Source organism: Erythrolamprus reginae, chromosome 5 (assembly GCF_031021105.1).
Source record: "Erythrolamprus reginae isolate rEryReg1 chromosome 5, rEryReg1.hap1, whole genome shotgun sequence".
Classification (NCBI taxonomy): Eukaryota; Metazoa; Chordata; class Lepidosauria; order Squamata; family Dipsadidae; genus Erythrolamprus; species Erythrolamprus reginae.
The window spans coordinates 32,613,441-32,626,171 of NC_091954.1; the positions used below are offsets into that span (position 1 = coordinate 32,613,441).

At 40.3% G+C, this 12,731-nt stretch overlaps 1 protein-coding gene across 5 annotated transcripts in view; it reads left to right on the forward strand.

Annotated features, from left to right (window-relative positions):
- The window catches only part of P4HA1 (prolyl 4-hydroxylase subunit alpha 1), a 113,130-nt gene that overhangs the window by 12,975 nt on the left and 87,424 nt on the right, over positions 1-12,731 (forward strand). For all 5 annotated transcript variants that reach the window (XM_070752328.1, XM_070752325.1, XM_070752326.1 and 2 more), the window contains exon 2: positions 7,688-7,804. In XM_070752328.1, the coding sequence (XP_070608429.1) occupies positions 7,717-7,804 (88 nt within the window). In that variant the 5' untranslated portion in view covers positions 7,688-7,716. The remainder of the gene's footprint in view (positions 1-7,687; positions 7,805-12,731) is intronic.

Sequence of the window (12,731 nt, forward strand, 5' to 3'; positions counted from 1 at the left end):
AAAAGGCAAGTATTAAGATAAATATGTTAGAAGATATAAAAGAGAGGGGAGGTTTTGCCCTCCCTAATTGGAAATTATATTATCAGGCAGCCGCCTTAACATGGATTAAAAATTGGATAACCTTAGAGGATAAGAGAACATTAAAATTAGAAGGACATGACCTTATGCTTGGCTGGCATGCCTTCGTATGGTATGATAAAGATAAAAACCATTCTTATTTTAAAAGACATACACTAAGAAAATACTTATTTGATGTTTGGAAAGATATAAAGAAAAACCACTTTTTAACAATTCCGGATTGGGTTGCCCCATTAGATGCAATAATACATCCAAATTCTATCAAGGATGCAAGAATAATAAGATATAAAGACTTATTAGATGATCAAATGAAATTAAAAACTAGAATTAAATTACAAGAGGAAGGGATACAAATTGATTGGTGGCACTATGCACAGATTAGATCTAGATACCAGAAAGACAGCATACTTTACATATTTAATAAAAATAAAAATTTATTAAGTGACTTAATTACTATAAATCAAAACAGAGTAATTGGGAAAATATACAAATACTTGATTGCTCACAAGAATATTGATTTAACTTTAAAAGACAGTATGATACTGTGGTGTAGAAATATAGGCAAAGAAATAGATATAGACACATGGGAGAAAGTTTGGATGCACAACTGGAAAATGACAAAATCAGTTTCTTTAAAAGAAAATCAAATTAAAATGTTCTATAGATGGCATCTCCCACCAAGTAGAATAGCAAAAATGTTTCCCAAGACATCACCTTTGTGTTGGAAATGTAAGAAAGAAATAGGATCCTACTACCACCAATGGTGGACATGTAACAAAGCTAAAATGTACTGGAGAATGATAGAGAAAATGACAAAAGAGATAGTAAAGCAAAACATAGAAATTACCCCGGAGTTCTGCTTACTAGGAATTACTAACCAAAATTACAAAAAAAGAAGTTTTGTATTTAATTATACATATTTTCACAGCGGCAAGGATTATTTACGCGCAAAATTGGAAAGGGGAAAATATCCCCAAAGAAGAGGAAGTTATTACAAATATATTAGATTGCGCGGAAATGGATATGATGACAAGACACTTAAACGATCAAGAAGAAACGAAATTTTATGAAACATGGAACAAAGTTTACGTATGGATAGATAAGAAAAAAACAACAACAGAAAATTAAAAATAAATATAGATGTTTTGGTTTAAATTTTCCTTTTTCTGTTTAAGAACAATACTAGAATTAGTTTATATACATAGAATTGATAAGACTGTTTGGTTTTATATTAGTTACAACTATTTTTCTTTTTTATAATATCAATTTTTCCTTATTAGATATTTTTGTATTAGTAGTATCAAATTATGTATTTAACTATGTATTCCTTTTTCTATATCTGCATTTATACTTTTGAGAAAAGTGGGGAAGATACATCCCCACACTTTATGTTGAATGTTTGTAAGTCTGTGTGTCAATTTTAAGAAAATTAATAAAAAAATATTGAAAAAAAAAAAGATAAGTGCAGGAGCATTTTGTATTAAAACAGTGCTTCTCAATTATTTTCTGTTACATTTCTGTAAACATTTTGCCCCCCCCCCCAAGCTCTCTGCCAGGATGATTGTTTGCAATATTTGGTACGTTTTTGCTAAAAAAAAATTCAAGTGACTTCTCAATGTGATTGGGGTATAATGTGATGCCTTAATTTATTTGGCTTCATTCTGTCTGCTGCCAACATTTTTAGATACAGTAAACATACCGGTCTTTCCCCGTCTCGCACCATAGTCACAGTGAAGCCAAGTGCTATATACGCTTTGTCATATTTTCTCATCTTTAGTTTTCAGGAGACTTAGGTTTGTCTCATTATCTCCATCTCTCTCCTCCTTTCTTTTCATCCCTGTTAAATCTTTTTCCATGTTGTCACTTAAGGGTTTGTTATCTGCACTTAATATCTCCATCTGTGTGCTATTTTTCGGTGAAAAAAGCCCTACTCCCTATGGCAAAAAAAGCACATTCCCTGGAGTCACCCCCCCCCCCACATCACTCCCCCCCCCCCAGGGAGGCCGCCCCACTATTTGAGAAGCACTGCATCAAAGAAAGAATCCGGCCCCTTTAATTACCCCTTGAAATTACGTAGTGTATCTCTCAGAATGGCTTGTTAAATCACCAACCTCCGCATGATTTAGGGTTTTCTTCAACATAGAAAACACTATTAACAAGTATATTTAAGATTGTGGTAAAGTGCTGATCCCTTAATTAGCAACTAAAATGTAGTTTCTAGTTTGTTGGCATGGTAATTACATTGGATGGAGATTGTACTGTGATCTGCCTAATAAATAAAGAAACTTTTCAAAATAAGTAAAAGATACAGTTGGCACCTCAGTACTCATAATTAATTCTGGGAGGCATGCTGAGTACCAAATAATTTTCCCCCATAAGAAATAAAGTCACAAGGCAGTCAGAACTTAACAATTCTAGCTTGTGTGTTGAGTACCAAACAACCAATGAGTACCAGGACATTTTTACAAATTCAATGAGTTTTAAAGCAGTTGAATACAAAGGCATCACTGTATTCATTTATTCACTCCATAGGAGTTTCAGTTTTGCAACTCATGCTTTAGTGGCCTCTGCAAGATAGAGGCACAGTGTGTATAGAATGGAATAATAAGAGTTTTTCGAAGTATCTTCACATCCTTGGTGCCGTCAAAATGCACAAGGCCAAATTCTGAGAATACTTAGCCAATGTGCTCTCCACTGATCAGGAGCTGTGATAGTGAACCTATGGCACACGTGCCACAGCTGGACACAGAACCCTCTGCGGGCATGCGAGCTGTCGCCAAATCAGCTCCATCATGCATACATGCACACACTTCCCACCTGCCAGCTAATTTTCAGTGACCTGTTTTTGGTCCCAGGAGGCTGCAGGGAGGCCAACTAGGCCCAAAACGGCCATGGGGGTTCATGTGTGCATGCACGGGGTAGGGGAAGCATGGGGGTCATCTTGCATTATGGGTGCCAGCACACATACTTTCAGCATATAATGACAAAAAGGTTAGCCATCACTGTAATATAGGGATATTAAACCTTTCTGATGCCCAAAAGCTAGCGATAATATTTTGTGGGTTTCTTTGTGGATAATCTTTAAAATCCTCTGAATTAATGTACCGGTATGTATTGAACCAGATATTTTCTAGCTTTTTTACATGTCTGGTAAGCATGATAAAATTACCTTGTTTTTAATGCTCACCTTTCCAACATAAATTTGAAATATTTGTATGCATTGTGGATATATTTTTTCCATTTATAGATCAATGGTACATCCTTTTATAAAAAAATATCCTCAAGAAAGGTTAAAAGGTTCCTTGGGGACACTCCAAATAACTTAAAGAGCAGATAATGAAGGAAAGGAAAAAATAATATGTTCGCTTCAAAGGGTAGGACTACAATTCAAGTATATGGCATATTTTGTATGTTTGCAGAAATATATGAATCTTTATTTCTGATGAAAGGAATTCTTATGGACATATGGAACTATATAATTTGTTATGAATCCAATGACCTGGGAATAAAAAATGATTTATTATATAACTGTGTAATTATTGTTTTGACACTTTGTCATGTTTTATTGTTGTTTCTAACATAAAAATTGAAAAAAAAAATAAAATAAAAATATCCTTAAGTCTTAATATGTGAAATCATTGAAATCATTGAAAATTTTCTTAAGGCTTAAGAAAATTTTCAATGATTTCACATATTTGCCCATTGTTCCATTTGTATATTATAACCAAAGTTTTAATCTACTTTATTATACATTCTTCGATGTATTCTTCTATTTCAAATTTCAATAAAATTTATATAATTCCGCAAATATTTTTTTTGTGTCTTGTACCCTGATTGTTGGGTGATATTATAACTTACCCACCGTCTGCTGTAAAGCACTACAGTGAACCCTCGAGTTTCGCGTCCTCAAGGATCGCGAAAGGGCTATTTCGCGAGTTTTCAACCCGGAAGTAAACTCCACCATCTGCGCATGCGTGCCCTTCCACGCATGCGTACATGGTGGAGTTTCCCCGCCGGGCAGAGGCTTCCCTGGGTCTTCCCCCTCTTGCCCCCGTAAGACCCCAGCGGCGGCGCGAGCAACGGCGTGGGCGGGCGGGCGGCACGCGCGGGGACACCCCAGCTCGGCTCCCCAGCTGGGAAGCGGCCCCAGCAACAGCGTGGGCGGGCGGGCGGTGCCCGCACGCTTGGGGACATCGCAGCTCCGCTCCCCAGCTGGGGAGCCGAGCTAGGGAGTCCCCACCGCGCACGCGTTGCTGGGGAAAGCGCGCGCGCTTGGGGAATCCCTAGCTCCGCTTCCCAGCTGGGGAGCGGAACTAGGGATTCCCCAAGCGCGCGCGCTTTCCCCAGCAACGCGCGCGCGGTGGGGACTCCCTAGCTCGGCTCCCCAGCTGGGAAGCGGCCCCAGCAACAGCGTGGGCGGGCGGGCGGTGCCCGCACGCTTGGGGACATCGCAGCTCCGCTCCCCAGCTGGGGAGCCGAGCTAGGGAGTCCCCATCGCGCGCGCGTTGCTGGGGAAAGCGCGCGCGCTTGGGGAATCCCTAGCTCCGCTCCCCAGCTGGGAAGCGGAGCTAGGGATTCCCCAAGCGCGCGCGCTTTCCCCAGCAACGCGCGCGCGGTGGGGACTCCCTAGCTCGGCTCCCCAGCTGGGAAGCGGCCCCAGCAACAGCGTGAGCAACGGGGTGGGCGGGCGCGAGCAACGGGGTGGGCGGGCGAAGGGCGGGCGGCAGTGGAAGCAAAAACACCATCTGCGCAACCGCAGATGGTGTTTTTACTTCCGCACCGCTACTTCGCTAAAAATCGATCATCGCGTGGGGTCCTGGAACGGAACCCTCGCGATGATCGAGGGTTCACTGTATATATAGTGTTTTACAGCATTAATATACCTCCCCTTAGTGCTGTAAAGCACTATGGGGAGAGATATATGTTAAGTGCTACTGTTATTGCTAAATAAAATGAGATGTATAGTTCTTGTCCTGTAGTGCCATATTAGTTTGCAATTGTAGCTTCCAGTCCATAATACCAAGCTGGGAACAATTTTCAAATTAAAATAAATAAATAAATTGAAAACTATTGTTTTCAGCACCTTATTCTTTCTTGATATGTTGTGTTGTGAGCCGCCCCGAGTCTTCAGAGAGGGGCAGCATACAAATCTAATAAATAATAATAAATAATAATGTTAAAATTCTTTCTTAACTTTCTCTTTTTTTCTTCAAATGGCAGCATTCAATTAATGCAAAAAGTTATGAATTATATGTTTAAAGGGCGGAATATTGTTTTCTTGATTGATCCCTGATGCTTTCACACCTAAATAGAATAGATAGAATAGAATTTTATTGGCCAAGTGTGATTGGACACACAAGGAATTTGTCTTGGTGCATATGCTCTCAACGTACATAACATAAAATATACATTTGTCAAGAATCATGTGGTACAACACTTAATGATTGTCATAGGGGTCAAATAAGCAATGAAGAAGCAATATTAATAAAAATCTTAGGATATACGCAACAAGTTATAGTCATACAGTCAACATGGGAGGAAATGGGTGATAGGAATGATGAGAAAAACTAATAGAATAGAAGTGCAGATTTAGTAGAAAGTCTCAGTAAACTGAATCTTGGATATTATATTTTCTATTTCAAACTGTTTAGGTGCTCATGGATATGGATACGGGTATTCCAGAATGAGAACCTCTTGTTTTAACAGGACAGCTTTCCAGACTTTGCACAGTTAATAATTGCACCATTTCTAAATGTCAGAGTAGATGGATCAGAATTCAGCAATGCTTTTGTAAGAGCTTTGTTGAAAGAATGAAAAATGTCTGAAATAATGGGCTTATGAGAGAGAGAGCTAGAGAGGGGAGGAGGGAGCAACGTATATTAAATGAGCCTTAAATGACTCTGGAGATAAAACATTACTCGTGTGTAATGACCATGGCATGATTTGTTAGGACTGTAACTGGAATAAGCATTAGTTGAAAAATGGCTTTTGCAGAAAGTACACAATGTGAGGAAAAAAAGCAAATCCTTACACAGACTTCTAAACCAAGTCTACAGTATTTGACAGAGAGCTGATTACAAGGTTGATTAAATTTTACCACAACAGCATTATATCATCAGTTCTATTACAGAGGAATAACGAAATAAATTGTGTTGCTAACATGTATCTCCAGAAATGTTTAGTTGTAGCATTCATAGATTCATCTAGCAACTTGTGCAGTGTTTCATATAAAGGTAATAGGATGTCATATCTAGGAGCTGATTGTTATCTTTGAATGTACTCTGGATTATAGATATACAGTTTGTTCAAAATGTTTATTTTCATCTAGAGTACTGCACACCAGAAAGTGCTTTACTGCAGGCCCCTGAAGCTGACTGTAGATCTGTAGGTCAGCGGTTCAAATCTCATCACCGGCTCAAGGTTGACTCAGCCTTCCATCCTTCCGAGGTGGGTAAAATGAGGACCCAGATTGTGGGGGCAATATGCTGGCTCTGTAAAAAGTGCTATTGCTAACATGTTGTAAGCCGCCCTGAGTCTAAGGAGAAGGGCGGCATAAAAATTGAATAAATAAGTACAGTAAATAAAAGAAATAAAAAACTAGACACAAGAACAGTTTTTTCCAGAACGCCATCACTCTGCTAAACAAATAATTCCCTCACCACTGTCAAACTATTTACTAAGTCTGCACTACTATTATTACTATTTTTCTCATCATTATTATCACCCATTTCTTCCCACTTATGACTGTATGACTGTAACTTGTTGCTTGTATCCTTATAATTTATATTAATATTGTTTCCTAGTATGATTTTATTGTTATTTGTACCCTATGACTAGTACCTTATGATTCTTGATGAATGTATTTTCTTTTTATGTACACTGAGAGCATAAGCACCAAAGACAAATTCCTTGTGTGTCCAATCACACTTGGCCAATAAAGAATTTTAATCCAATCTAATCTAAACTTAGTTTACAAGAAATGCTTGACTAACAATCATTTGTTTAATGACTGAAGTTAAAACAGCACTGAAAAAAGTGACTTATAACCATTTTTCACCCTTAGGGTCATTGTAGCATCCACATGGTCACATGATCAAAATTCAGATGTTTGGCAACTGTCATATATTTTTAATGGTTTCAGAGTCGTGGGGTCATGTGATAACCTTTTGGGCGCTTCTGACAAACACAGTCAGTGGGGATTCATTTTAACCACCTTTTTTTGCTAACAGTTGCTAAAGCCAGCTACACTTAGCAACCAATTTAACAACTACGGTGATTCATTTAACATTGGCAAGAGAGGTTGTAGGATAAGGCAAAAATCACTTAACTGTCTTGCTTAGCAACAAAAATTTGGATTCATTGGTGGTCATAAGTTGAGGTCTATCCGTATTCATCTGAAACACCAAAGTTTTCTGAAAAGGGCCTTTATATTCTCCTCTTTAATTATTGAAGGAGGAGGTAGAAGTCGTGCCAGGACAAATAGTGAAATATTGCCCAGGACAAATATTGTGACATATGTATTTTGCAGAATGAAAATCTACAGAGAAAACAATTTGGATAATTGAGAAATGAACCTTTCTTCATAATTGTATTGAAATTATATTTGTAGGCGTATTACGGCAAATCGATCGTGAAACTATGATGGTCTCAAGGGAGTGGTATTTTCTGGTCCTTTGGATTCTACTACCTTCTTCTCATGCTCATACAGATTTCTTCACTTCAATTGGTAAGTGATGTTTTTAAGCATTTCTAACTGATTAAGCAATAACAGCACCAAACATATAGTAAATTAATTGCTTTGATTATTAGTTATCCATCTGCTGAGGGCTAGAATGTGATCAGTCACAAAATTTAAGTGTTATATAGAAATATCAGCAAATAATAACATGTCATAGGTCTAAGCTCTCAAGAAGCAGTAAGAATATATTGGAAATACTATTACCAATTTACATGAATTGTGTTGGTTATATTTTAGTACTGCTTCTTAATGATAAATGGAAAACTACCTAAGAATATGTGTTAAGTTCTATTGGTGGCATTTCTGAATTGGTTGAATATATGTCTTTGCAATATCCAGCAAAATGGCTGAGCATATAATTGGATTGTTATAAATATATGTAGGAAGCGTTTTGTCTGTTAAGTAATTTTATTTCAATCCATGATCAATAAATAACAAAAATAATCTTAATTTTTTTCTTCCTGTTTGTACATGTCACAATTCCGCTTCATGGCATTTCTGGCATTCACTCTGCTTATGGGGGGGGGGGGAAAGAACATTATGTCAACATTTACTTTGGATATCTACATTAGAACAATTGGTGTGACTATACTTTATCACAGTTCAATAAATATACATGTCAGTTGCCTTGTCATTTAAGATTATAAAAACAATCAACATAATTCATCTGTTTTCAATTCTGATAGCAAATGTTAAATTAGATGTGTGGCTGGTGGCTTTATAGTAGAGTATTTGCTTTCTAGGTATACATGCGGGTTTTGAAGTCTAGAATTAACTTGAATGAACGCGAGGCTGGAAAGAGTAAAAAGTAAGGTTTTAGCTGCGTGCTTCCTAATCTGTATGAAATTCTAAATCCATTGATTTCATTGACTTGCCCACGATACGACAATTTGAACTACAAATAGCAAACAGATAATAACAGCTGCAAAACTGTGAAGGAAGGTTATGTACTACCAAGTACTATAAAATTACTACCCAGAAATTGGTTTGTGCATTCAAAATCTGGGGTGATTTAATTTCAGCAGGTCAGTATGAAATCATTTTTGCTATATTTGCCAGACACGATTGGCAAAATAGATCACTGCCTAGCAGCTTGCATTCAGTTGTAATTTATTCTGATAATAATCGTCTTACCTGACAAAATGGGAAAAATTAATTTAATGCTCCCATAGCAAAGAGAAAAATGCTCACGATAACCCCCCCCAAAAAAAACAGTGATAAAGTAACTGCAAATTGACTTACTTAGATTGTGTCAGCTGCTTCAATCAGAATTTAAGAAAAATAAAACTCAGAGTCCAATTTGAACTTAAAAAATGAATTTTACTGAATGGATTCAGTATTTTCAGTACTGAAAGCATCTAGAGCAAAGCAAAGAGTGAAGAAAAAGACGCAACATTAGCTCATATCAAAAACACCCCCACTAGCCCCTTTTTGGGAAATAGCCAATCCCTATTGTCCATCTTTGTCAGGTGGATGCATCTTCACCTCCATGTCACACTTATGGAATGCATCTTCTAACGGACTTTCCTTCTCACCTCCTTTCCAGGAAAGCGAAAATTATCGTGACCTTTGCTGGGAAAGCGAAACTTATCAGGGCCTCCAGAATCTTCACCTCCCAAATATCCCATATCCCCCACACCCCATTTCTCATGGCAACCGAAGCATGTGCAGAGATGAAACATAGTGAGGGTGACATTCAGACATCCTAGAACATGGACGTTAGTCCTTAAAGAGAAAAAAAAGAACAGAAAAGAAAGTACAATGTTATATATTATCAGGGTATTTTGCTCTAAAGCGATCGAATTCTCTCTGGGCATTCATGTTCCTCTCCTCAACACATTCTGCATGAGATAGAGGGAAATGTTTTCAAGACGCTAGATATTGCAGTTTCCCTCTGTGTCTCCTAGAATTAAGAACTTCTTTGACTTCAAAATGTTGTTCCCCCTCAATGAGCAAACATGGAAGGGGGGCTGCTTGGGCAGGCCGTAAATCTGATGTGTGTTCAGGCTTGAGTAGACTGACATGAAACACCAGGTGAATTCTTCGCAGGGTTTTGGTAAGTCTAGTTTCATCGCTACCGAATTCACCACTTGCACGATTGGGAAGGGGCCTACATACTTAGGACCCAACTTTTTTTATTTTTGAGTGGTCCGTAAGAACTTTGTTGACAAGAAAACTCTATCTCCTGAGCCCTCTTTTTGTCAGCTTGCACCTTATGGGCGTTGTGAGCCTCATTGAGGGCCTTTCGGGCTATAGGCCAATTCGCCTTTAACTGAGTCACCCATTCTTTTAGAGTAGGGTGTTTAGGCTCATCCTGTGGCAACTCATGGATAGGCACAAAATCCTGTCCATAAACCAATTTAAATGGAGCAAATCCTGTGCTACTGTGTAATGAGTTATTATATGCAACCACTGCAAAAGGCAGAAGCTCGCTCCAGTTGTCCTGCTGATAATTTAAATAACACTGGAGGTACTGCTCCAATACCGAGTTGACCCTCTCACACGTCCTGTTAGTTTGCAAGTGATGGGCGGAGCTTAACCCCTGTTTTGTGCCTAAGAAGCCCAAGAATTCTTTCCAAAAGCCCAAAGTGAACTGGACCCCTCGGTCCAAGATGATTCTGTTGGGAACTCCATGAAGTCGGTATACATGCTATATGAAAAGCTTTGCCAATGCTCTGGAAGAGGGGATTTTCGGGCAAGCTACAAAATGAACCTGTTTGGAAAAAAGATCAGTAACAACCCAAATAACTGTTTCCCCCCCACTCTCAGGCAAATCCACAATAAAGTCAATAGATATTTCCTTCCAGGGTCTCCTGGGTCTCGCCACACTTTGCAACAGTCGTTGTGGGTGGCCAGGGGGTCGTTTCGCTGCAGCACAGATGGGGCAACTGGCCACATAAATCTCAATGTCCTTTTTCATGGGAGGCCACCAAAACTGCCTTCTCAATAAGTGTAAAGTTTTCAGGAACGCAAAATGCCCCGCCACTTTAGAATTGTGGCCCCTTTCCAATATCACTGGTCTTAAGGAGACTGGGACATACACCCTGGACCCTATCCATGCTAGCTCATCTTGCTGAGTACACTCTGCCTGATGAGCCAGGAACCAGTCATCTGTTTTTAGAGCCTGTTTTATTCTCGTGTTCAGGACCTCCATTAGATCAGCCGCCTTGGACTTTTGCTCTCTCGTTATTGCGGGGCATGCCCACTGTTTGGCTGGAATAACGGACTGGATTACCTCCGCCCTTGCACTATTATATTGAGGTAACCTGGAAAGGGCGTCGGCCATAAAATTCCTCCCCCTGGAAATGTATTGCAACAAGAAATTAAACTGCCTAAAATGTTGTGACCATCGAGCTTCCTTGGGGACAGTTTCCGGGGGGTCTTCAACGCCTCTAAATTTTTGTGGCCAGTCCACATCTCAAGAGGTTGCTTAGCTCCTTCCAGAAAATGTCTCCAATTTAGCAGGACCCAACACAATGCAAAGGCCCCTTTTTCCCACACTGCCCACCTGCGCTCAGTCTCGGTGAATTTCCTAGATGTGTAAGCACAGGGGCAGAGGCCTTGTTCCTCGTCTCCTTGCAGCAGCACTGCTCCTACTGCCACATCACTAGCGTCGACTTGGACCACAAATGGATGCTCCAAGTCTGGATGTTTGAGGATGGGCTAACCCACAAACAATCTCTTTAGCTTTTCAAAAGCTGCCTGCCATTCGATAGTCTACTGCAGTGGGATGCTCGGTTTCGGCTTGCCTTCCCCTTTAGTTTTCAGAAGGTTCGTGATTGGCAAAGCTATCTAGAAAACGCTGGAATAAACTGCTAGTAGAAATTGGCGAGCCCTAGAAAACTCTGCAGCTATTTTCTGGTACATGGGGCTTCCCATTCCAATTCAGCCCTCACTTTAGCAGGGTCCATCTCCACCCCTTGGTGTGAGATGCGATAACCCAAATAATGCTCTGGTGGAACTCACACTTAAACAACTTTGCATACAACTCTGCAGCCTTGAGTTTCTTTAACATCTCCCTCACTAGGGTGATGTGTTCTTTCATGGTCTCGGTGAACACGAGTACATCTTCCAAATAGATTATACAGGTGTTTATGAAGAACCTCATTGATTAGTTGCATAAACATCCCCGACGCCCCTTGCAGGCAAAAGGGAGCACCCAGAACTGGAAACACCCCAAGGAACTGTTGAAAGCTGTCTTCCATTCGTCCCCCTCTTTGATACAAACCCGATAGTAAGCCTCATGTAGATCCAGTTTTGTAAAAAATTTCTCCTTTGCTAGGTAAGCCAACATGTCCTTCATGAGGGGTAGGGCATGCACATTGTGCATACAAATTGTGTTCAAGTTTCTATAGTCAACCACCATTCTTAGCGACCCATCCTGCTTAATAGAGATCCCTTGTTCTGGTTCCGTGAGCTCAACCCGGGGTCCTGGTGATGAGTGTAATCCGGGCCCTGGGTTCAAGCTGCTGCTGCTCAATGCCAGATCGGTAGTAAACAAAGCTCTCCTCATCCGGGATTTAATCCTGGATGAGGAGGCCGATCTGGCATGTTTGACTGAAACCTGGCTGGGCCCAGAGAGAGGAGTTCCTCTCGAAATTATGCCCACCCGGGTTTCAGATATGGCATCAGCCTCGACCCCAGAGAAGGGGGGGAGTGGCTATTGTAGCCAAGGAGAACCTCCGCCCGCATAGACTCGTTGCCCCTGAGATTGCGGGGTGTGAGTCACTCCTTGTGAAGTTGGATTTAGGGGTTCAGGTGGGCTTGTTACGTACCTGCCTCCCAGCTGCGTGTCAACAGCCCTGCCTGTGCTGCTCGAGGAGGTGGCTGGGTTGGCGGTGAAGTTCCCCGGACTCATTGTCCTGGGGGACTTCAATCTGCCGTCACTCGGCGGTTCCTCTGGATTAGCACAGGA